The sequence below is a fragment of the Myotis yumanensis genome, unplaced genomic scaffold (assembly GCF_028538775.1).
Source record: "Myotis yumanensis isolate MYYU_CA2020_CCGP unplaced genomic scaffold, mMyoYum1.0.hap1 SCAF_1, whole genome shotgun sequence".
Lineage (NCBI taxonomy): Eukaryota > Metazoa > Chordata > Mammalia > Chiroptera > Vespertilionidae > Myotis > Myotis yumanensis.
Genome location: NW_027223752.1, coordinates 52150330 through 52176986, shown reverse-complemented (window position 1 = coordinate 52176986; position 26657 = coordinate 52150330). Strand labels below are relative to the sequence as shown.

Here is a 26657-nt window from a genome sequence, read left to right as displayed (position 1 = left end):
AGGCAGCTGGTCGATGTTTCTCTCTCATCGATGTTTCTAACTCTCTATCCCTCTCCCTTCTTCTCTGTAAAAAATCAATAAAATATATTTAAAAAAAAAAAAAAAAAAGAACTGTCACCAAAGTAGCTTTGCCTTTCTCTCGCCCCCTAGATTTCCTAGCCGAGTGACATACCAGCTTTCAGCCCACTTTTGCTTTCTTTCCCAGTCCTGAGCCAGGCACCAGTTTTCCGGGTGTCCTGACTGCAGAGAACACATTTCCAAACTCTCTGAGTTGGCCCCTTGAAATCTTCCTCAGCTTATAATAGTGGGTGTCACTTCCCTACTCTTCTGCCAAAATGGGGGTTGGAACTCACAGCAACTTTATCCAAAAAATCTTTTTATCCATCTTCTTACCAAATCCTCTGTTCTCTCAAAACTTGTATTCTTGAAGTAGATTAAGGGGCTCAAGAGCCATGAAACAAGTTCTCTTGTTTTCCCTTAGGATCTTCAAATTTGAGGCAGAAGAGTTCCATTCTAATAACTTATATGTTAGTTACTTATTGCTGCAAAATAAATTACCCCCAAACTTTTAATGGTGTAAACAATAAATATTTATTATTGTTCACAGCTTCTCTGGACCAGGAATTCAGGAATTAGGTAGTTCTGGCTCTGGGTCTTGTGAGGTTCCAGTCATGGTATCAAGCCTGACAAGGGCTAGAGGGTCACTTCCAATGTGGTTCACTCACCTGGTTTGCAAGTCGGTGCTGGTTGTGAGTGGAGGCCTCAATTCCTCGCTCCTGGAATTCTCCACAGGCTGCTCCAGTGTTCTCAGGGCATAGCAGCTGGATTCCCGCAGAACAAGCAACAAGGCGAAAGCAGCACCTTTTATGATCTAACCCCAGAAGTCATATACTGTCACCTCTGATTGTTTAGTCATGTCAACCAATTCTGATTCACCATGGAAAGAAACTTCACAAAGGCATGAATACCAGAAAGCTAAGATCACTGGGGACCAACTTGGAGACTGCTTGCCAAACCCTGTTACACTTAAAATGACCATTATACCCTAAAACAAACTGAACAAAGTAAACGAGAGACCATAAACTTAGATTGTTTTAATCAAAACTGCTTTGGAGCCCTGGCTGGGTGGCTCAGTTGGTTGGAGTGTCCACGCGTGCACCGAAAAGATCTCAGGTTTGATTACTAATCAGGACACACACCAAGGTTTCAGGTTCGATCCCCAGTATGGGAGGCAACCAATCAATGTTTCTCTCTCATTGATGTTTCTCTATCTCTCTCTCCCTTACTCTCTCTCTATAATTAATAAACATATCCTCAGGTGAGGATAAAACACACACACACACACACACACACACACACACACACACACACAAAAAACCACCTGCTTTGGGGAATTCTTGATCTTCAAAATTTTATCTGCCACCTGGCACTCCACATTTGTTCCTCATCTAAATGGGTCCAGGACTCTCCTTGAAGAAAGGCAGGACCCCAGCCTGATCTTAAGGGTTCATTTTGGCTTTCAGATCTCTGACTCTACATCATAATCAGAAAAATAAACCTTTGTAAATATCTTACAGTCGACATTTACACTGAATTTAAAATTTAATAAAAACATTCTAAGGTGTGTCATTGAAAGTATCATCTCTGCTTTATTTATTTTACAGAGTAATGATTTAAATTGAATACATTTGGACACAGTAAATATTTGACATGAAAAGCAGTTGTATCAGAATAGGCATCAGAAAAATAGCAACTTATCTTACACATAATAACTAGAAAATATTTTTCTGTCTGATCATTTAAGTGTTACAAATCCTGAGAATGTTATACAATGAACAAACTAGGTTACTACCATATCTTGCTTGGAAATCATCTTTTAAAAAAATGCTTTGAGGTATAAATCACCTATGTATTAAACATGAGTCTTTTACATTTTACAAGGAGTTTAAACAGACATATCAAACAAGTTCAGTGGCTCTTAAAACAGCTATCAGTCAGGTTCAAGGACACACTGTTCCACGATTTCCCGTAAGTTGGGGTTCTCCATTGCAGCTGCCACTCGCTCTTTGTCATTTATCTGCTTGTTGACTGCAAAACACACAGACAAAAGTTAGCAGAACTGTGTCAATATGTGGCAACAGACAGTATTTTTCTTAGGCCGTTAAAAGAGAATTTAACTCCCTGAGAACTTAAAACTGATTTTAGCTAATTATTCAGAAGTTCTGGAAGGGAGATTTAAAGAGAAAAATATCCCCTATAAGCCTACTATTCTACCACAACTATTTTCATTTCTTTCTTTCCAGTCTTTGTCCATATTCATACTGCCAGATGTTACACTCAGGGAAAATACAATTTTTTTTCTTAAAATATGGAACGCTTCACGAATTTGCATGTCATCCTTGCGCAGGGGCCATGCTAATCTTCTCTGTACAGTTCCAATTTTAGTACATGTGCTGCCAAAGCGAGCACAGGGTAAATACAATTTTGAAAGTTGCTCTTTTTTCCCCCCTTAAGTCTATTTTTTTTTTAAAGCTACAGGGTTATTTAATACAGCAAAAATTGTTAAGTGTTCTAAATTAATTATGAAGAAAAAATGAATCTATACTAATAAAAGGGTAATATGCTAATTAGACCAGGAGCCCTTCCGGACAAAGCCATGGTGGCAGGGCCGAGGCAGAGGCAGGTTAGGGGTGACCAGGCTGGTGGGGGGAGCGGGGAGGCAGCTGGGGCCAAGCAGGATGACAGTTGGGGGCGAGCAGACTGGTGGAGGGGGGCAGTTGGGGGCGAGCAGGCCAGCACGGTGGGGCAGTTGGGGGCGATCAGGTCAGCGGGGGGGGGGGGCAGCTGGGGGTGAGCAGGCCGGCAGGGGAGTACAGTTGGGGGCAATCAGGCCGGCAGGGGGTGGCAGTTGCAAGCGAACAGGCTGGCAAGGGGGACAGTTGGGGGAGATCAGGCTGGCAGGGGGGTGCAGTTGGGGGCCACAGGGATCGGGCCTAAACCGGCAGTCAGACATCCCCCAAGGGGTCCCAGATTGGAGAGGGTGCAGGCTGGGATGAGGGACATCCGCACCCCCTCCCCGCATGAATTCTGTGCACTGGGCCACTAGTCTTAAAAAATAAATTAATTATAAACACTATGCTATAACAAGCACCTTTAAACATATAGCCTTTTTTTGGGAAAGATTCTTCAAAGTGGGATTATCAGATCCAAAAACATGAGCATTTTTATGGTTTGAATGATATAACTGAATTACTTCCCAGTATTTTTTTTACCAATTTGTATTCTCAACAGCAATACATGAGCTATCAGTGTGCCAGAAATACCCAGTATATTAAAAAACAAACAAAAACCAGCCCTGGCCAGGTGGCTCAGTTGGTTGGAGTATTGTCCTGTACACCAAAAGGTTGTGGGTTTGATTCCCATTCAAGGCACATAACTAGGTTGTGGGTTTGATTCCTGGTTGGGGCACATACAAGAGGCAACTGATAGATGTTTTTCTCTCACATCAATGTTTCTCTCTCTCCATTCCTCACTCTCTAAAATCTATAAAAACAAATCCTCAGGTGAGAATAAAAATTATATATATATAAATAACATATATATATATAAATAACATATATATATATAAAACAGGTGAAAATTATATATATAATAAAAATTATATATCCTATCTAATAATAGACAAGCATGGTAATTGACTGTACCTTTGCTACACCTCCCATTGGCTAATCAGCATGATATGCAAATTAACTGCCAACAAAGATGGTGGCTAATTTGCATAATGCAGGCAGGGTGGGCCAGCGTGAGCCGCCATCCAGGCCCCGTGTGCTGCCTAAGCCCCACCCCCAGCGGGGACCCCCGTGTGCAGCCCTGGGCGGCGGGGCTTGGCGGCGCAATCGGCTCAAGGAAGCCCTATTCTTGCAGGAATCCTCCTGCAACGGGCTTCTAGTATATATATAAAACAGGTGAAAAATAGTTCCAATGACTGTAATTTGCAATTTCTTGATTAATAGTGGGATAACATTCTCCCATGTGTATTTATTAGCTTTTCTTATGTGAATGTTCTATTTATGTCTCTATTAATCTACTGGATCTTTTATATATTTTTATTGATTTCAGAGAGGAAGGGAGAGAGCTAGAGAGATAGAAACATCAATATGAGAGAGAATCATTGATTGGCTGCCTCCTGCACACTCCACACTGGGGATCAAGCTCACAACCTGGGCATGTGCCCTGACCGGGAATCAAACCGTGACTTCCTGGTTCATAGGTGGATGCTCAACCACTGAGCCACACCAGCTGGGCTGGATCTTTCCTTTTTTAAACTAGTTTGCATGGATCTTCATATCATAAAGGTTATTGGTCCACATTGGTTGTCTATAATTTGCTAAAAATAATCCTGATGGAATAGTCCAAGAGAGATTTCTATATTCTTTATTATTTTTCATCTTCACCCGAGTATACGTTTATTGATTTTTTAGAGAGAGAGAGAGAGAAACATCAATATGAGAAACATGGATTGGTTGCCTCCCATCAGCGCCCCAACCTGGGATAGAACCACAACATTGGTAAGTGACCTGGTTGGGAATCAAACCCGCAACCTATTTGGTGCAAGGAACAACACTCCAACCAACTGAACTGGGGGTAGGGCTATCCATATTCTTTGTAAAGATTTTTATGTATGTATGTATGTATGTATTTTTAGAGAGAGAGGAAAGGAGAGGGAAAGAGAGAGAAACATCAATGTGAGAGGGAACACTGATGGGGTGCCTACTCCACACCCTCTACCAAGGATCAAGGCCGCAACCTGGGCATGTGCCTTAATCAGAAATCAAACTAGAAACCTTTCAGTGCATGGGATGATGCCCACCAACTGAGCCACACACCAGGGCGAGATGTCCATATTCTTAATGTGGGCTAACTTTTCTGGGATCCTGCTAAAATGTCACATGTAGAAAACTTATATATTCCCATATAAACTATTGCAATTCTGTTTCTTCCTACAATGTAGACTCCACAAGAGCAAGGATGTATCTCAAAGGTCAAACTGTGCCTACATAAAGAAAGCACTCAATAAATACTTCTAAAAAAGCTTAATACTATCCTATTATAAAATCTCATAATGAAGAGGAATTTCAAAGACATAACAAGAGTGGATTTAGGGAATCTAAACTCTTATATTTTAAATTAAGAGGTAGAAGCCATCAGCTTATGGGATTTGAATACATTTAATACATGAGGAGTAAAATAATCTACAAGTCCAGAACTGTGAAAATAGGACATGGTTTTAGCAGTTTTCATGACAGTACCTAAAAAGTTTCCTGAATGGGCTGGTTCTCTGAAAGCAGTGGGCTTACTTCACTCTCTGCACCTCTCTTCTGTGTTCGTTTTTTGTGTGCATCTCTTCCTGTGTATGTTTTTTAAGTCACTGTCTTCCGATGTATGTCTATCTTAGTGTTGCTCTTACTCTATTATTGTCCCTTTCTTCCCCTCCTCTGCTGTTTTCCAACTTCTCAATTTACTTAGTGATAAAAGCTAAGCACAACATGTATTTTACTTTTTTTTAAATATGTTTTTATTGATTTTTTACAGAGAGGAAGGGAAAGGGATAGAGTTAGAAACACCAATGAGAGAGAAACATCAATCAGTTGCCTCTGGCATGCCCCCTCCTGGGGATCAAGCCTGCAACCAAGGTACATGCCCTTGACCAGAATCAAACCCGGAACCCTTCAGTCCACGGGCCAACACTCTTATCCACTGAGCCAAACTGGTTAGGGCAGTGGTCTGCAAACTGCGGCTCGCGAGCCATATGCGGCTCTTTGGCCCCTTGAGTGTGGCTCTTCCACAAAATACCACATGCGGGCGCACACGTACAGTGCAATTGAAACTTCGTGGCCCATGCGCAGAAGTCGGTATTTTGTAGAAGAGCCACACTCAAGGGGCCAAAGAGCCGCATGTAGCTGGCGAGCCGCAGTTTGCCGAGCCACAGTTTGCTGACCACTGGGTTAGGGCAACATGCATTTTAAATGTATTTTTCATTATTTGCACTCTATTGGTTATAGATAAAATTCTGTTCTCTGGAGGATTTTTTTTAATGTTTTTTGTTTTGTTTTGTTTTTGTTTTTTTAGACAGAGTAGAAAGGAGAGAGGGAGTGGCAAGGGGTGGGGGAGAGGGAGAGAGAGAGAAACAGAAACATGGATTTGAGAGAGACTCATGGATTGGTTGCCACCCACATGCGCCCCTACTTGGGACCTGCAACCCAGGTATGTGCCCTGACCAAGAATCGAACCCATAATCCCTGTGCATGTGGGCTGATGCTGCAACCTCTGAGCCACATCAGCCAGGGCTGTTCTCTGTTTTTAATGTAATACATAGTTATACAGAACTTTTTGTCTTTTGCTTTTCCCAAACCCCAACTCTGGTATTTTTAAGTAGTTACTGATAGACTTCTCTCTATAGGCCACAGGTCCTCTATAGAAAAAAAGTTCCCTACTCCCATTTCATTTTATTATTATTATTCTAATCCTCACCTGAGGATGTTTTTATTGATTTTTTTAGAGAGAGAGGAGGGGCAAGAAAGAGAGAAATATTGATGTGAGAGAGAAACACTGATTGGTTGGTTGCCTCCTGTATGCACTCCGACCGCAGATTGAACCTGCAACCTAGGTATGTGCCCTGACCAGGAATCAAGCCAGCAACATTTTGGTGCATGCTCCTACCAACTAAGCCACCTGGCTAGGGCCCCACTCCCATTTTAATACATTAACCCAGAAAGATAACACCTACTCCAAGATTCCCTAAAGCTTTACTCGCTAGACCTTCAAGTACACAGCTCTCGATCCTGCCACCAAAGAAAAGAATCAGTACTCTTTAGAGCTTGTAAGTCAAGTTTCCTAGAGCTGGATGTTCTTTACAGATGTGTAACCACTGGCCTAAACCAGTCAATATCCACAGGGCCTAACTCTAATTCACCCAGAGTCCTACTGAAAAAAATTACGTTCATAAAAATGTCTATGTTTCCACACCTCAAGAAAGAGCTACTAACTGATTTTTCACTTTTTTGCAAAAGAATAGATACTTGGCTGGCAGAATAACCTGGTATTCCAGATAAAGTACTTTTTGAAGTTGTTTTTAATAATGATTCAAGATTCACTTACTGTCTTCCTCTGTTGAGTGGGTTCCTTCAGAAATGTAGATTTCCAACTAGGAAGAAAAAAATATTAAAAGCAAAACATTTAGGGCATTCTAAGATGATGAATGAAGTGGAATGTACAATGGACTCAACAGTCTAGGGAAGAAAGCCCAAATCCTGTTTCCACCATCAAAGACTTGGGAACAAATCCCTCAGATTCTTCCCTAAAACAAGGGCTTAAATGAGTAGGATTTTTAATTTTGGTCACCTGGGAAAGGTCTGCAGGGGGCATTCTATTTTTTAAAATACAACTAATGTAATTTTATACAAATAAGACCTCATATGTTTTACTCATGGAAATCCCTCTCCTGCACTCTAATGCTTACTCCAAAATCATTATCTAAACTTGCTCCCTACCCCTCTCAAGAAAGCTACATTAATAATCTAGTGTAGTTTCTTCCATATTTTTCCTCTATATCACCCATAATCTAACACATATCTCACACACACGTACACCCTAAGGTTGGACATTCCTTTTTATTTCTTATTTTACAAAAATGAAATCACAGTATATAGTTCTCAGTATCCTCCTTTTCTCATCCATTTTTATCTTGACAAACTTATTCTCAAGTACAATATAGGTTAAGCTAACCCTCCCGGTTCTGCTGTACTCACTCCCTCATAAGCTATCCTCCAAGAACCAGAGCTTTTGAGTCAAACCCACAAAATTATTGCAAATCCTATGGGAAATAAATCATGTTATATGATAAAGACATGTTTAGTTTCCAGAGAAAAATGGAGCATATGAACTAATTCTTTGTTGTTTGTTTATTAATCCTCACCTGAAGATATTTTTTCCATGGATTTTTTAGAGAGAGTGGAAGAGAGGGGGAGAGATACAGAGAGAGAAACATCAATGTGAGAGAGACACATCTATTGGTTGCCTCCCGCATATGCCCTGACCAGGGGGCAGGGAGGGAAATTGCAACCCAGGTAATGCCCTTGACCAGAATCAAACCCACGACCCTTCAGTCCATGGGCCGTGCTCTAACCAATGAGCCAAAACGGCTAGGGCTGAACTAATTCTTATATACTTATTTACTACTGAGATGTTTTTTTTATGAGTGAATAAATTGTAGCATATCATGGCTAAAGGAGACCTTAGAGATCATCTAGTCCAGTCTTTTTTTGGGGGGGTGGGGGCGGGGGGGAACCCCAATAAACAAGGATTTATTTGGAAATTTCTAAACCTGCCTAAAGTGGCACTTTCCAAACCCTAGGCCTACCTTCCTTAACAAGTTCTCCCCACTTCCCCCTGCCCTCCATCAAGCAAGCACACCCATACCTCAGGCCATGCCAGAGAACTTTAGTGCCCCTTCCACTAGAAGGAAGGCTTTATAGCCCTGGACCCAAGAGCTAGGGTGGCAGCCCTCTGGCATCCCAGGAGATGATGGTGGCCAGATCCGCTGGCATAGATTGAAGAAAATAAAGGAGGAGGCACCAAATAGGACTCCCTAAAAAAAACCCCACTTATCCCCTGTACAAAAAAGTGGGTGCCGCATAGGAGAACCTGCTCCCCAAAAAATGTAAATACCCGAAGGAAAAGAACAAACCAGTAACAAGGCTGGGCTAGTAGGAATGGCAAAGAACTTCAGTTTAGAAAGGCTAGGAAGACTGTAAGTTGTGTCCCTCTTCTTTGTCCAGCTCCCCAGAGCCAGCCAGGGCACTCGCCCCAGAGGGGAGTCTGTAAACAAGCAAAGCCAGGGGCCTTTGGTTTTGAAACCTATCAGTTATAATATCAAAGCAAGGCCTCCAGTAGTCCTACTTGGGCCTGCCTGCAGGGGGCAGAGGCATCCGTTGTGAACCCAATTAAAGCCAAAGCATCAAGTAAGTAATAAGGCTTTGGGGGTCAAGCAACAAGGAATTCCACCACTACATTTATGAAACTAAAGTTGGGAAGTAGGTGACAGGAGATACCCCTCACTCCCTTCTTTATCCTGTGCCTGTGTCTGCAGCCTCAAATGATGGTCCCTTCCAGGCTGAGAAGGAAGGGAGGGATCCCTGTTCAGTTAGGTCAGGCGAATTCCCAGCACCTGTTCCAGTTCCTGCCTTGGCCGCTGCATCTTGACAAAGATATGCCTTCCCACTGCTTCCTGGGTCCAGGGCTGGTGGTCGGAAGCATCTCATCTCTCAGGATTCCCAATCACATCAGAGATGATCTTGAGGTCTCAGTGCTGGGAACGAAGCCACTCCTGGATGGGGGGTCAGTGCTAAAGCTGAGCATGAAATCCCTCTGGGTCTTCAGCTGGTTGATGGACTCGATGGTCTCATGGATATTGATATCAAGGGAGGCAATCTCCTACTGATTGGTGGTAGAGGCCAGAAAATTGCTCATCTGAGCCTTGAGTGGGTTGGCCACCTCCAATGGCATAACAAGCTGTCTTCTTCTGGTTAGGGTCTAACCTAAGGATATGGTTGATAACAATGGGTTCTGGGTGCTGCAGCAACCCAGTCAGCTTCATGGGAATCTCGGAGAAATAGTCGACCATAGCTGAGATCTGGCAGAAGTAATGGCTGGAGTTGATATACCCATGCTCATGCTCATCCTGTAGCTGGTGGTGTTTGATATAAAGCCTCAGGGACTGCACTCCCAGCAGCCTTGCCAGCAGCGGTCCAACTTGTACTGGGGAGGCTGATGATCCACATGAGCAAGAGGGTACACTTGACATTGAGATCTCCAGGCCATTTCACCTGGAAGCCATCCGCCTGCTGGGTGGTGGGCATCCGATGCCTCTCCAATAGGTGGTCCTCAGGTCAGTACAGTTCCTTATCTAGCTCAATGACGAGGCTCTAAAAGAATAAAGAGAACTTCCTCTTCTGTTTGCTAGGATCATCCAGGAGTTTTTCCCTCCGCTCAGAGTTCCCACCTTGTCCCCTGCTGGGGTTCCCTACAGTTCCTACACTGTCACCTTCTGCCTTGCTAGGACTGAACATATTGGAAATACAGATCCGGAGCTTTCATTTTCACAGCAGAGGCTTTTTGATGGCCTCCTGGATCTCCATCTGCTTGCAAGCAATGGTCTGGTCCAGCTTCCACTCAAAAGTCAAGAAATCCATGTATACCTGAGACTCTGGGACAAACTCCCAAATTCGCTGAGGTAGAACCTTATCTGCCATCTTCCTCCTCTTTAACCTGCAGTGCTAGCAGGCATTGGGAGCTGGGCCTGGGGCACAAGCAGGCATTTTCGGAATGGGTCCATCATGGTAGGTGGCATGCCAGATAGAAGTGGAGTAGCTATGCCAAATGGGGAACCCGCAAGGGGTTCCACCTACAAGCCAGACATGGATATCCAGCTCCCTGGTGACATGCCAGGCCACCGGTCCTGCACTACAGGGCCTGCAGAGCCCATGGGGTGGAAGGCAGCAGCCCCAGGGGCCCCTCACACCTCCAGCTGGCCCTGGCCTCCTGAGCACTGGTTCTGGGTTGGCTTGCATAATACTAACTCTTATTCTAGACACAAAGTAACAGATATAAAACCACTCCATACTCATTACTTTGATTTAAAATTAAGCATGATTCATTATTCTGAAAAATGGTAAATAAAGGAGAGTCAGCATTTTCTTCCTTCCTTCCTTCCTCCCTTCCTCCCTCCCTCCCTCCCTCCCTCCCTTCTTTCTCTTTCTTTCTTTCTTTCTTTCTTTCTTTCTTTCTTTCTTTCTTTCAGAGAGGAAGGGAGAGGGAGAGGGAGATGGAAACATCAATGATAAGAGAGAATCACTGATCGGCTGTCTCCTGCACGCCCCCTACTGGGGATCGAGCCAGCAACTCGGGCCTGTGCCCTTAACCAGAATCAAATCTGGGACCCTTCAGTCTGCAGATTGATGCTACCCACTGAGCAACCGGTTAAGGCTATCCTGCTATTTCCATACGAACTATACCCCAGGGCAGCCAAATAGATGCAAGAATAAAAGATTCTAAACTTGAGAGGTTTCTTTTTTTTTCGAGCAAAACAAAATAACATATAAGGTTTTTTTTCTTACAAATAAAATAACATGTTTTTCTTAAAACAAAAAACAAGAACATTACATTTTAACTAGGTAACACCTATTTTGTCAGAATGTAATTTGCTGCTAACCCACCTTACTTAAAAAAAAATTATTGTTGAAAGTATTACATATATTCCCCCTTTGCCCCCATTGACCCCTTCTAGCCCACCCCCACCACCTATTTTTTTTTTTTTATAAGAGGAATATTCATCAATAAGCATTAACTCAGCAAGTACAGAGACTTTAAGGAATGGCATCTCACCCGGCCAGAATGGCTCAGGGGTTGAGCATCAACCTATGAACCAAGAGGTCATGGTTCAATTCCCCAATCAGGGCATATGCCTGGTTGCAGGCTCGATCCTCAATGTGGGGCGTGCAGGAGGCAAACAAACAATGATTCTCTCTCATCACTGATTCCTCCCTCTCTCTCTCTCTCTCTCTCTCTCTCTCTCTCTCCCCCCCCTCTCTGAAATCAATAAAAATATATTAAAAAAAGAAAAAAGAATGGCATCTCTTCCTAGTGAGTCAAATCTCAGAAATGCAAAGGACTCTCTAAACAACCATGGTCTTAGGTATGGAAACACAGAGATTCATAGGCCTTCTTTCTCTTCATGTCATCAAGACTGACAAAGAAAAGACCTGGTCAACAGCATTAAGTAAAAATGATGACTTAATAAGGTAATGATTCATTCATGAATAAATATTAATAAACACATACTAATAAACTGGGCTAATTGTTATTGAAATATTTTACATTCTTTTTCATTTGTGAGAAAAGCAATTTTGTAAATGTTTTTAAGTCCTCCATATACTACATTTGGCTAAAAAAATTCTCAATACTATATTTTCTAACTTACAAATATTCTAAAACCAGATAGAAAATTTGGGGGAGCCAATATACCTAAATCAAAGATAAAAGCAAATATTGCCTCAACTTTTTGACCTCAAATTACTGAATAAGACGGACTCCTCTGAACTGTATGTTCAATTTGGCAAATGGAGTCACTGCAGTTAGCTACAAAGCAAAACCAGCAGACTGGGTATACAGGCAGCTATTAATGGGCCACCAGTGGTTTGTCCCACAGTCTCTGAGACACTGAGAGCCCAGTAGTGGACTAGACCCTGACAGTTACTAGGCCAGCAGAGTAGTGATTACAGAGGTTGACAGATAAAAAATTCCAACAAGTTTTATCTATGATAACTATACGGGCAACTTACTGACTATATATATACTTTTTAATTTAAATGTTTGATTATAGGAAAGTTAAAATATATATAAAAATAGAACACTATAATGAATCCCATGTACCATCACTGAGTTTCAATAATTAGCCAATCATGTTTCATTTATACCTTCTACCCACTTACTGGTGCCCATATTATTCTGAAACAAGTCCTAGATCATATCATTTCACCTATAAATATCTCAATACTAGTGGCCTGGTGCACAAATTCATGCACATTGAAAGGAAATTAATTAGAAGAAATATTTTAATATCACTATTCATCCTTACTCTATAATAGAAGTGTCAGAGATGAAAGAAAATTAGTAAAATGTACATGAAAATAATATATAAATTCATTAACAAATAAACAATAACATGATATAACAACAAAGACATGAAAACAACAAAAAGATAAAAAACAACAAAAATATGATATAAAGAACATCAATAAAAACAGTGACTGATAAATTGATTAAACTTATTCTAATATCTCCCTGTATACCACATTAAAAGTAAAAACACTTTCAGAGTGCTTGACTAATTTCCCTTGCGATGAAGTATTTACAACTTTAACGTCACACGCTCTTCAAACTCGAGAGAAAGCAACAAATAACTCCATTTCGTCGGAGAAATTTAGGGATAGGCAAAATTGACATGTAACACCACATGTGTTACATTCCACCACAACTGTGTTCGCTAACTGCATCCTCATTTACCTCATTTTCGCTATGAAGGCAGTTCCTATCAGTACTGGTAGTACTTGTCGATGACTGTTCTTCATACATTTTCTGTCGACGACGCCGGCTTCTTTCAGCTTCAGAGGTACGCTGTGCCAATCGTTGTTCTTCAGACATATTCTGTAGACGTCGTCGCTTTCTTTCAGCTGCAGAGTTACGTTGTGCCAACCGTTGTTCTTCAGACATCATCTGTCGACGACGCCGGCTTCTTTCGGCTTCAGAGGTACGCTGTGCCAATCGTTCTTCTTCAGACATATTCTGTAGACGACGTCGCTTTCTTTCGGCTGCAGAGGTACGTTGTGCCAATCGTTGTTCTTCAGACATATTCTGTCGACGACGCCGGCTTCTTTCGGCTTCAGAGGTACGTTGTGCCAATCGTTCTTCTTCAGACATATTCTGTAGACGACGTCGCCTTCTTTCGGATGGAGAAACATATGGTGGCAATTCTTGGTCGTCAGGCATATTATATCGACGACGACGCTTTATTTGGGGATTGTCCTCGACAATTAGTCTGACAAGAGTCCTCTTTGTACCGTCTTTGTTCTGTGCCCCACTGTGCTTAACAACAGAAGCATAGAGAGCGATGGGCACTGGAGCTGAGACTGGCTCCTGGCTCACAGAAACTGTAGTCGTTTTATCCACTGAATTATCATCTTCAACTTCAGAATCCTCAATGACATCACTGATTTTCTGCCATGGCTCCAGCTCCTCCTCCTCACATTCCATGAACAGGTCCGCGTCCGCCATGCTCTCGGTGTCCGCCATGCTCCCGTGGTCGCTGCTGGTAGTCTGACCTGGAGAAGGCACCAGAGAAGGCGCCAGAGAAGGCGCTGTCGCCTTAAAGGGACCTGCACTCGGAGAAGGGGGTGGGAGCAGGGGAGGGGACAGGGGAAGAGGGAACTGTTGAAAGCTCATCTCCCTGAGGGTTCGAGGAAACCTCCCTCGGGCCCTGAGGGTGTGAGGAAACCTCCCTCGGGTTCCAGTGATTTGGGATGGATCCCGCCCCCCCCCAGGGGGGCAAGGGTGCCCTGAGGGAGGGGGTGGGAGGGCCAAGGAATGTGGCTCCGTGTATAAGAGCTCTTGAGAGGTTTCTTGTGGCCCTTTTTATGTGACTTTTACTTGGTTTAAAATTTTTGGCACATGAAAAAATATTCAACATTATTAGCTACCAGGGAAATGCATATCAAAACCTCAATGAGCTATCACTTCAACCCAGTAAGATAGCTATAATGAAAAAGACAAGTATTGGTGAGGATGTGGAAAAATCAGAACTCTCATACACTGCTTTTGGAAATGTGAAATGGTAGAACAGCTGTGGAAAACAGTCTGGCAGTTCCTCAAAGGTTAACTATAGAGTTACCATATGATCCACTAATTTTACTCCTTAGGTGGAAAACAAATGGGAACATATGACCACACAAGTGTACACAAATGTTCAGAGCAGCATTATTCATAATAGATGAAAAGTGGAAACTGCCCAAATGTCTACCAACTGATAAACAAATAAATAGCATGTGGTACACCCACATCATGGAATGGTATAAGGCTATAAAAAGAAATGAAATACTGATACATATTACGACATAGATAAATTCTGAAAATATTTGTTTTTATTTTCTTTATTGATTTTGGAGAGAAAGAGAGAAACATTGATTTGTTGTTCCACTTATTTATGCATTCATTGGATAATTCTTGTATGTGCCCTGACTGAGATTGAACTCACAAACTTGGTGTATCGGGATGATGCTCTACCCAAACTGAGCTACCTGGCGAGGGCCTTGAAAAATATTATTTCATGAGAAAGAAGCCAGTCTTAAAAGACCACAAATTATATAATTCCATTTAAATGAAGCATCCAGAATAGGAAAATCTAGAGATAAAAAGTAGATCAGTGGTTGCCTAGGGATGGGGGAGAGTTTGGGAGAAATGGAGAATGACTGCTATCAGTACAGGGTTTCTCACTGGGATGATGATAATGTTCCAACATTAATAGTGATTTTGCACAATTCAGTGAATATACTAAAAACTATTAAACTGTACACTTTACACAAGTGAATTATATAATTTGAATTAAATCTCAATAAAACTTATAAAACAACAACAAAAAAAATCTTCCTTACCTTATGTTTAAATGGTAAACACCGCTGAAGTTTTACTCTTAAGCACAGTCCTATGGAAGGAAAAAAAAAAGCCCCAATTATCCCTTCTTACTAGCTCTTGAAAAAGCGTACACCTGTGCTTAGGCATATCCATATAATACAGTAGCTGAAAACAGCTTTGGCTCAATCCATTGTAGGTCTCCACTGAATCTCACACCATGCTAGCAACTTTAATATAGATATAGTCTTACATATTCCTTATGATAATCCAGTAAGCTAAATATTATCAATTCCACTCTACAAATTATGAAACCAAGGTCACAATGTAACTTGCCCAAGGTCAATGAACTAATCAAGTGGCAGAGTTGGGATTGGAACCCAAGACCACTGCAAAGCCCAGGACCTTTCTATTATCAATTTGCCTTCAAACAAAAGTCAATTCACTCCTTAAACTCTACTGAATGCCCACAACAGGCCAGGCTACATAAAAATTTAAAAACAAGAGGCACTTAAAAAGGAGCACAAGAAACCTCTCAAAGTTGGAATCCTAGTCTATGCCTACAAGGTACAAAGTTGTTTCCCTCTAACAAGTTCCTCTGAAGTTCAGTTTATCACCCCAATGCCAAGACACGGTTCTATAATTTTTTCAGTAAATTAAAAATTTTAATTTGTAAATTAAAACTGGGCTTGGAACAGACCCTCAGTGCCAATGTTCCACTTCTCCCCCACCTCAAAATAAGGAATGAAGCCCTGGCCAAGTGGCTCAGTTGGTTGGAGCAACAACCTATACACCAAAAAGGTTGTGGTTTCGACTCCCAGTCAGGGTACATAGCTAGGTTGCAGGTCGATACTCTGTATACCATAAAGTTACCACACATCATGCTAATTGCTACTTTGGGTCAATATCAGCTAGAATAATTCAGAATTTAAAAATCCTATAAAATGAAAGGGTAATATGCAAATTGACCCTAACCATGGAACAACCAGGAACGACTGGTCGCTATGATGCGCACTGACCACCAGGGGGCAGACACTCAACGCAAGAGCTGGCCCCTGATGGTCAGTGTGCTTCTACAGGGGGAGCACCGCTCAGCCAGAAGCCAGCTCATGGATGGCCAGCACAACGGCGGTGGCAGGAGCCTCTCCTGACTCAGCAACAGTGCTAAGGATGCCCGACTAACGGCTTAGGCCCGCTCCCCCCGGGGGGAGTGGGCCTAAGCCGTTAGTCAGACATCCCCCAAGGGCTCCCGGACTGCCAGAGGATGTCTGAAGGCCAGCTTAGGCCCAATCCCCCGGGGAGCAGGCCTAAACCTTCAGTTGGACATCCCCCAAGGGGTCCCGGACTGTGAGAGGGCACAGGCCGGGCTGAGGGACACCCCCCCCCGCCCCAGTGCACGAATTTTCGTGCACCGGGCCTCTAGTGTATATGTATATATACATACATATATATAAAAGCTTACCAATAAGAGTTGCCAAAGAGCAATGAGGTACTGTTGGCGTGAACCTGATAATAACCAAATAGTCCTCTTCATTTATCTCCTGAACCTCCACACAACTTTCTGTTACCACTTCCAGTTCTTCCAAAGTATTGGGCTTCTCTGGGTCCCGAATAGTTCGAATCAAATCTAAAGAATCATCACAGACAAGGTATTATGTAAAAACATGAATATTCTAAATATGGATGATTTTGCCAGTCTTAATCAAAAAGCACACTCTTCTTTATATTTAAGGCAAGCAAATACTAGAGCAAGTCCCCATATTTCTGACAGAAATTTCCACTACCACTTTCCTTTTGAGAAAACTGTTTTCCTGGTTATTAGATCATTTCAGTGTCTTGGATTCAACATTGAAGTGAGAATATAAGAATGGGGAAAGCGTTATAGAAACTCAAGAGGAAGAAATAACTTTAGCTTAGGAGAATGTGACATCAGGACTTATGGAAGTGGAATCTGAATTAGGCCTTTAAAACGGGTAATATTTCAGCGGCTCTCTCTATGGAGCATGTCAAGCCTTTTCCTAGCCCCTTCCTCCCCCCAGGCACATTTTCCTTACCCCTCTCTCCTAAGCTCTAAGGGCCCTTCTTTTGCCTCTGTAACTTGTTCCTTGAGCCCACACAGCTCAGCTGACACACTTCTTCCACAGCTCACTTCTTCTACCTCTGTGACTTTCTAAATAAACTTTTGCTTGTATCTGACAAAAAATAATTTTAAAATAAAAATAGGTAACATTTCAATATTCAATATTTAAGGTGAAAGAAAGTAAAGAACCAGAAATTTAGTTTGCCTGGAACCCAGCATACTAGTAAATGAAGAGATATAAGAGTTTGGGCCAAACCACGAAGAATCTTTTGGGGTCACTATAGACAAGAGGATAACTTCAGGAGGTTTTGAACAAGGGAGTGACATGGACAGCATTACACTGTAAATTGGTAACTCATCCACTAGTTGATAGGCACAGAACTAAAGAGCAGAGTCAGGAATACCAGCTGAAAAAATTGGGCCTAAAACAGGCATAGAACAATGGTGACAGACAGAGGAAGAATTTCTGTGGCAGAATCAACAGAATTTGACAACTGGTTAAATGTAGAAGGGAAGGAAAGGGAGAAAAGGAACATGACTCCGATTTTTCTTTTAAATCCTCACCCAAGGATATGTTTATTAATGAGAGAAAGAGAGAGAGAGAGAAATAGATAGATATCAATTGGTTGCCTCTCATATGTGGATTGAACTCGAAACGTATGTATGTGCCCTGATGGGGAATCAAACCTGCAACCTTTTTGATACATGGGAGGATGCCCCAATCAACTGAGCCACCCCGCCAGGGCGATGACTCATATTTTAAGTGTAAGTGTCTGGGAGAACACTGATAGAATAAAACTACAGCGAACACAAAAATAAATTTGGGGGCTGGGGCGAATAGTTTTAATTTTATATATGATTTTGTTTCAGAACAAACCAGAGGTACATTCCAGTAAACACGTGCTTGACATAAGGTTTAAGAGAAAGCATCAGGCTAGAGCAGTTGTTGAGCCTCTGAAATTCACAAGAAAGAATGAGTAGAACAGTAGTTTTCAACCTTGGCTGAACAATGGTATCACCAGGAATCCTTTTAAAAAACTAAAAACTGATGGAAGAACAAGAGGAGAACCAAGATGGTAGCATAGGTAACTGTGGTACTTACCGCCTCCCACAACCACATCAAAATTACAACTAAAATACAGAACAACCATCATTCAGAACTGCCTGAAAGCTGGCTGAATGGAAGTCCTACAACTAGAGAAGTAAAGAAGAAAGCACATAAAGACTGGTAGGAGAGGCAGAAGCAGGGAACGGGCTGGTCTGACACCTACATGTGGCTTTTTTTTTAATGGGGAGGGATATCTCCGCTGCCTCACGTGAGAAGCAAGGGGTCCCAGCCCACACCAGACCTCCTGCCCAGGGTTCCAGAGCTGGAAAGAGAAGTCCCCGTAACTTCGGGCTGTAAAAACCAGCAAGGATTGTGGCTGAGTGACAACTCACAGGCTGCTGAAGTCCCACACAGTTCCTCTTAAAGGTCTAGCACACAAACTTATATGGTTCTGCTTCCTCTGAGCTCCAGGGAGGAACTGGATTGTCTGGCATCAGGGCAGGAACTCAGGAGCAGCTTTCTCCCAAACGGGGGTGTTCACAGGGGTCATTGTTCCTGTGCTGGAACTTCCCCCATAGTAGAGCTGAGTGGCAGCCCTATCTGAGTTTCCATCAGCCTGGCTCACACTGTTTACTTCACCTTGTTGATTCTCTGAGACTCCACCCCATTCAATTTGCAGCCCCACCCAAGCTGCTTGTAGTAAATTTTCCATATGAATGGCCTATCCTGCCTTAGTCTTCAGACTTTGCTAAATCTCTCAAACAAGCAGCAGCTGACATCAGTGTGCTCCATACCTATCAATAAGAGGCCCAAGACAGTTTGGCCTCAGCTTGGGCATTTCTGGGCCTTAAACATGTGGCAGCCATCTGCTGGTCACTCTGTGGCTCCTGCCAAGTGGCAGTGGATGACTTTGCACCTCCCGGGAAACCCCAGAGCCAGTGTACCCAGTGGACAACTTCAGACCATAACAGATTACAATTCTACACAATCACAAGCGACACACTCGAGGGGCAGACTCAGTAAGCACCAAAGCCCCACTGAAGCAAGTCCTGCTCCATAGGGGTGTCTCCCGCACAGCAGCTCTTCTGCTGTAATCACAGCAGGTCCTCACAGCCAATTGGCCTGGAGGGCAATTCCTCCCAGTGACGCCAATGGCAATCAAGGCTCAACTACAAGACTATGCACACAGCCCACACAGGGATGCACCTTGAGTGTCCAGCTCAGGTGACTGGGGAGGCTGAGCCACTGACCCCTACAGGACACCTACTACACAAGGCCACTCTACCAATCACAGGAGACATAGCAGCTCTACCTAATACATAAAAACAAACACAGGAAAGCAGCCAAAATGCGGACACAAAGAAACATGTCACAAATGAAAGAAATGGAAGCAAGCAAACTACTGGATACAGAGTGCAAACAATGGTTAGAAGGTTACTCAAGAATCTTAATGAGAGCTTCAAGGGACTTAATGAGAGCTTCAAGGGACTTAGTGAGACTTTCAAGGATCTTAGTGAGAATTTTAAAGACATGAAAAAAGACCAGTCAGAAATTAGGCATACACTAACTGAAATAAAGAATGATTTACAGGGATTCAATAGTAGAGGAGAGGATTCTGAGAATCAAATCAATGATTTGGAATATGAGGAAGCAAAAAACACCCAAATCAGCAGAGCAAAAAGAAGAAAAAATATATGAAGATAGTGTAAGGAGCCTCTGGGATAACTCAAGCATACCAACATTTGCATTATGGGGGTACCAGAAGGAGAAGAGAGAGAGCAAGATACTGAAAACCTATTTGAAGCCCAGACAGCATGGCTCAGTGGTTGAGCATGGACCTCTGAACCAGGAGGTCACAGTTCGATTCTGCGTCAGGGCACAAGCCCAGGTTGGGGGCTCGATCCCCAGTATGGGGCGTGCAGGAGGCAGCCAATCAATGATTCTCTTTCATTATTGACTAGAGGCCTGGTGCACGAAATTTGTGCACCGGTAGGGTCCCTAGGCCTGGTCGGCAATTGGGGCTTATCGGGGCCTTGCTTCCCTCAGCTGCCGGCTGCTGGCTGGGGCCTTCCTTCCCCCGGCTGCCAGCTGCCAGCTAGAGCCTTCCTTTGTTCTGCGCCGCCTCCTGGTGGTCAGTGCATGTCATAGCGGGCGTCGAACTCCTGGTTGGTTGAACTCCCAAGAGGACAATTTGCATATTAGCCATTTATTATATAGGATATTTCTATCCCTCTCTCCCTCTTCCTTCCTCCTCTCTGAAATAAAAATATTTTTTAAAAATAAAATATATATTTGAAGAAATAATGACAGAAAACTTCCCTACCCAGTAAAATAGACTTACAAGTCCAGGAAGCACAGAGAGTCCCAAACAAGAGGAACCCAAAGAGGCTGACACCAACACACATCATAATTAAAATGCCAAGGGTTAAAGACAAAGAGAGAATCATAAAAGCAGCAAGAAAAAAGCAGTTGCCTATCTACAAGGGAGCATCCATATGACTGTCAGCTGATTTCTCAACAGAAACTTTGCAGGTCAGAAGGAATGGCAAGAAATATTCAAAGCAAAGACCTGCAACTAAGATTACTCTACTCAGCAAAGCTATCATTTAGAATCGAAGGTCAGAAAAAGAGCTTCACAGACAAGAAAAAGCTAAAGGAGTTCATCATCACCAAACCAGTATTACATGAAATGTTGAAGGGTATTCTTTAAGAGAAAGAAGAATAAAATATGAACAATAACATGGCAATAAATACATATATCAACAATTGAATCTAAAAATCAAAATAAATAAACAAGAAATCTAATGAACAAATTACACTGATAACATAAAACCAGAGGCATGGAAACATGGAACAGACTGACAAATCTCAGAGGGAAGGGGGGGTAGGGGTGGGAAGAGATTAACTAAAGATCTTTTACGCATATATGTATTACCTATGGACACAGACAATAGGGTGGTGAAGGCCTGGGGTGGGGTGGGAACTGGGTGGCGGGGGGCTATGGAGGGGAGAAAGGGGAACATTTGTAATACTCTCAACAATAAAGATTAAAAACAAAAAATTAATATCTGAGCCCTACCACCAGATAGTCTGTGTAGTATGGCCTAGGCCAGGGGTGGGCAAACTTTTTGACTCGAGGGCCACAATGGGTTCTTAAACTGGACCGGAGGGCCGGAACAAAAGCATGGATGGAGTGTTTGTGTGAACTAATATAAATTCAAAGTAAACATCATTGCATAAAAGGGTACGGTCTTTTTTTTTTTTTAGTTTTATTCATTTCAAGCGGGCCATAGTTTGCCCATGGCTGGCCTAGGCATTGAGATTTTAAGAAATTCTTCAGGTTATTATATGTAACCCAGGTTGAAAATCACTAACATAAGAGACCCAAGAATAATCTGTGAAAGCACCTAATTTAGCATCAGGAGGAAGAAAAATAAGAAGCAGAGAAGTGAAGACAGGGGTGGTTAACAACATCAAATGCTGCAGAAAAATTCAGGTTGACAAAGAGCTAAAACAGGTCTTTGTTTGTCACCTAGGAGATCAACCATAAGAAAGCAGTTTCAGTAAAGATGAAGGCAGAAGCCACCTTGCAAAAGGGGAAGTGGTTGGGAACTGAAAATGTATTTCTACAACATTGGCAGGGAAAGGAAGGGCAGAAGAGGGACATTGGGTTTAGAAAAAACTAGAACAGTGACAAGGATAAGGGAAACTTGAGTATGTTTTAGAGTCCAAAGAGAAGGATCAAAAAGAGGAAGAGAGCCCTAACCGGTTTGGCTCAGTGGATAGAGGGTTGGCCTGCGGACTCAAGGGTCCCAGGTTCGATTCCAGTCAAGGGCATGTACCTTGGTTGCGGGCACATCCCCAGTGGGGAGTGTGCAGGAGGCAGCTGATCGGTGTTTCTCATCTCTCATCGATGTGTCTAACTCTCTATCCCTCTCCCTTCCTCTCTGTAAAAAATCAATAAAATATATTTTTTTTAAAAAAGAGAAAGAGAGATGCCGAAACCGGTTTGGCTCAGTGGATAGAGCGTCGGCCGTCGGACTGAAAGGTCCCAGGTTCGATTCCGGTCAAGGGCACGTACCTGGGTTGCGGGCACATCCCCAGAGGGAGATGTGCAGGAGGCAGCTGATCGATGTTTCTCTCTCATCGATGTTTCTAGCTCTCTATCTCTCTCCCTTCCTCTCTGTAAAATATCAATAAAATATATTTAAAAAAAAAAAAGAGAAAGAGAGACTGAAAATTTGAGGGGATGTGGAGAGACTGGTAAAATAAGCAGAAGGGAGTGAGACCAAGGATGTGGGAACCTGGGTTGGCCTTGGGAGAGGATAGATTTCCTTCTTACTCTGAGGCTGTACAGAAAGACACAAAAAATGATAAAGAGAAATGATGAAGTAGAAAGGGCAGAAGCAGAGGGAGTTCAGAGAATGGGCTTGATGGTCTCAAGCCGGAGATTTTGTTCTATTATTTACTAGTATAGCACCCCTGCCATCAGAAATACAGCTGGGAAAAACAAATCAATCAAAGTTACTTCCTCCATAGCAACTCCTGGGCTTATCACTTGATTAGAAACAGAATTTGAAAATAGAGGCAGGAAAAAGAGGACACAGCTTCTCCTTCACAAGGCTGTGTCATCATGGAGCTCAGGGAAACAGGGTTTTCTGAAAGGGATTTTGCTGCCCCTCATCCTAGGCCTTTTTCCTGTAAGGCTTGTTCATATAGTCTTTATATGCTACTTAGTCCTGAAATTAAATCTCCCCCTTTATTAAACATCTCCAGTTTTCTAGTGATTTGAGAGATTTGGACTTATTTCTTTTAGAAAGAAAGCAATGTTGCTCACCTCACATTACTCCCCTGAGTAAAATTCTTCCACGGTTCTGGACTGATATTAAAATCTTCATTTATGATATAGATGTTGTCATTAAAGAAACTGTTATACCAAAAAAATCATTTATATGTAAACCTTCAGTATCCAATTCCAACCTGTTATCTAAAACAATTTTTGACCCTACCTACCACTTTTAACCACAAACTCTATCCTATCCACCTATCTGCCATTCCCCAAACATGCCATTTTCTCACCCCCATCCTTTTGCTCTAGTTTCTTGTTTAGTATGCCCTCTACCCTCTATATGTCCAGATCCTACTAATTCTTCAAGGCCCAACTCAAGTAATTCTTTCTCCTTAAAGTCTTTCCAGATCCCAAATCAGAAATGGTATCTCCCAATCAGAAATGGTATCTCTCTTTCCTTTGAATTTCTGTATCTCTCAGGTCTATGGCCTTCTATCATATATATATATATATATATATATATATATATATATACACACACACACACATACATACATATATATACATATATACATACATATACATATATACATATACACACACATATATATTTATATATATAAATATTTGTATATATATGTACACACACACACACACAGATAGATAGATATATAAATATTTGTCCCCCTCAATGTAAGTTTGAAGACAAAAATCATCTCTCTCTCTTCCAAAGTTGTGTCCCCCGTGCCCTGCTGTCACTAGCAACTGTAGATAGAGACCTGACAGGACAAAAAAGCATCCATCAGTTTCCTGGAGGTCATTCCACTCCTGTCAATCATCTAGGAAGGTTGATTGGGTCCTGCCCCTGGCAAGAGAATGGTAAACTAGACCAGCTCCAAAGGTTATTTCCATCACGAGCTTCCATCTCCTAGCCTATAATCCTTACTATATTATATTTTTATTCTTATGGTTCTTTCTTTACCCTCAGTCAGCAGGAATCTCTCAACGTTAGTTAGATCCACCCTTTTTAGTTTTCAAAAACAATACTAAAAGAATAGTCATAAGGCCATTGTGAAGTGGTGGAAAGTGCACTAAATTTGGAATCAGAAGACATGAGCTCTACCCTTTTCCCTTACTAGCAGTGTGACCACCAGGTAGTTGTGTAGCCACTCTAAACTTTTGTTTCCTCACCTGTACAATGAAGATGGCCCCAGGGGTAAAAAGAGAAGTGTGTGTATGTGGTTTTTTGTGTTTTTTTTTTTCATTCCAGGTTTGGCTGTGTTAAGTTCGAAGATTGGCTACGAGGAACCTATCTCGTCCTCTTCTCTTGGGGACCTCTGCCTATTGCCTCTGCAGTACAGAGAAGTGGCTGTGACCTTGGGCCAGTCCCCAACTTGGCAGTCACACATCAGCGCCCTCAACGGTAGCAGGAGCGCGTGTCAGGGATAGGAAAGAGGCTCAAGGAGCGCAGCCAGGCCAGCCTGCTTCCTAAACAAGCCCCGTCGGCGCCAGCTCTGCCACTAGGGCTTGGGGCAGACAAGGGAAATGAAGCGTTGAAGACTTCCAGACTCGGCTTGCCCAGATCTAGGAAGAGCCCCGGTCCTAGAAAGACCCATAATGCCGCGTGACTTAAAACCCCCAAGAAAACGCTTCCCACGCTCCCCAGCGGATCCGGCAAAAGCCCGAGTCGCCCCTCCCAGCCCTCAAGTGAGGCCCTCGTTTACCCACAGCCTCCACGTAGAACGCCGAATACTGCCCTAGATAAAATTAATTACCATAAACCTCTAGCGCTTTCTCTTCCATGATCCGGGGCTGCCGGTCAGCTCCCCGCTCAAAGAGGCCCGAGAGCCACAGGACCCTGCTCAGCGTCCAGGAGAGCAGTCCCGACACCCGCTTCATCCTCACGCTCCGCCATCCCTGGCGACTGTCCCACCCGAGCCGCCGTCTTTCCGCGGCGGGCCTCGCGATTTATCAACTTCCTGGTTTCCAAACGGGCCGAGACCAACCTAAGTGTCCAGGGGAGCAGGGAATGGGCGGGTCCGGAGAGAGTAGCGCGGGGGACCAAGGGAAAAGGCGCAAACCCCAAGGACCACAAACCCCATCATGCTTTGCTCGGTTTCCGCGAGACTGGAGAGAGGAAAAAAAAAAATTCCTCGCCGCACGTGAGGCGCATTGCATGCTGGGACGTGTGGGTCGTTTTCTTCGGAAGACAGCTGTGTTCTGGGACTTGTAGTCTCCGACGGGGAAGGGAGTCGGCATGTAACGGTCTATTATCCACTACTGATTTCCTCACTCAGCGCCTTCTATAGACTAAGGATGACTAAAGATGAATCCTGAAGAGGTAGGGGAAAGGAAATCTTGATATCTAGTCCTGGAGAAGCGTGTGCACGGAGACTCCTACTGTTATTTCTCCAAGGGAGATTTTACTTCCTTAGGCCGGAAGTGAGTTTCCCTGACTGCAAAACAGGATGGCCTGGGAGCCCAGTGAAGGATGGTTAGATGTGGCTAGTTTTCTCATCTTACAGGAATTTAGGCCAGCACAACTCCCCACTACAGACTGAATATTTTTGCCAGTTGCCTTCAAAGACAACTAAGGAGAGCTTTCCCTGTGTCTAGTGCATCCAATAGTGACCTTGGAGATCACCATCCTAGAAAGGATGTCCTAAGTCCACTGGCGTTCGTGGCCTTGATGGTTGCGAGTGACAAGGTTGATGTTAGAGTTTTATCCATCCATCCCTCCAATCAAATCGCAAACATTTATTGGGTATTTAATTTGCCAGTCTTGGTCTGTAGGCGTCAAGGCTTGGACAGGGCCCCTGCCTTCCAGCAGCTAACAGATCTATGAGGGAGCCAACCCCTGATGTTGAGGAATTTGCAGTTAGAAACAAACTAAACCTTTTGTCAAAGGCGATGCCAAGTTTTTTCTCATCTCTACTGAGAAGAAAGTCAGGATTATCTTGGAGAATTATCCCACAATAAAATATCCCATTTATCTTATCTAGCTGATTTAGTCTTTAGGCTCACCAGACAACCAGTGAATTGTTTAAGTCCCAAGAAAATTTTGCTCAGAGTTTAATAATTTCCCTGTTTCACTCCACATACTCCACAGCAATTGAGAGGGGAATCCTAACTTCCTTGCAACCAGATTTAGGACACTGAGATTTCACTTCCTCTGTGAGGCCTCCTGACTTCAACAAATAGAATATAATCACTCTTTTACTGTGCTGGCACAGCAAATTATAGCACTAAACCTGTTGAGTAGTTCATTTACAGGGCCTGCAGCGCCTACTGAGCCAGGAGCTTCTTTATTTCTATGTCTCAGATGTATAGCACGGTGCCAGGCACACAGTAGATGCTCAATACATATTTCTTGAATTAACTAAATGTTGTCCAAAGAATACATGGCAAGGCTTTACTGCAATCTGTTCGGAGACCTGAGTCAAAAGTACTTACTGAAGCTCTATGAGGGCACTATGCCTGGCATGGGTAGGTGGCATGTA

General features: G+C 43.0%; 1 protein-coding gene, 1 non-coding gene and 1 pseudogene across 5 annotated transcripts; all 3 read right to left on the bottom strand.

The window, feature by feature from the left end:
* Window positions 1–1624: 1624 nt before the first annotated feature.
* Window positions 1625–25211, bottom strand: CIAO2A (cytosolic iron-sulfur assembly component 2A). Of its 4 annotated transcripts, none has more exons than XR_011472212.1 (6): window positions 24933–25211; window positions 16703–16867; window positions 15264–15313; window positions 13123–13991; window positions 7159–7204; window positions 2046–2088 (listed from the first exon to the last, which is right to left on the bottom strand). XR_011472212.1 is itself a non-coding variant. In XM_070421237.1 (5 exons), exons 1-5 carry the CDS (start codon window positions 25054–25056, stop codon window positions 1991–1993), a joined length of 483 nt encoding a protein of 160 aa, XP_070277338.1. In that variant the 5' UTR covers window positions 25057–25201; the 3' UTR covers window positions 1625–1990. The 4 variants fall into 4 exon arrangements, 1 of the variants encoding a protein (XP_070277338.1); XR_011472214.1 differs by having other exon boundaries at window positions 13123–13937; window positions 24933–25209; XM_070421237.1 differs by lacking the exon at window positions 13123–13991 and having other exon boundaries at window positions 1625–2088; window positions 24933–25201.
* Window positions 2363–2469, bottom strand: LOC138999783 (U6 spliceosomal RNA). The gene has a single exon (XR_011469450.1). It is a non-coding gene; the product is annotated as a U6 spliceosomal RNA (small nuclear RNA).
* LOC139014230 (SWI/SNF-related matrix-associated actin-dependent regulator of chromatin subfamily D member 2 pseudogene) lies at window positions 7211–10785 on the bottom strand (annotated as a pseudogene).
* Window positions 25212–26657: the final 1446 nt, after the last annotated feature.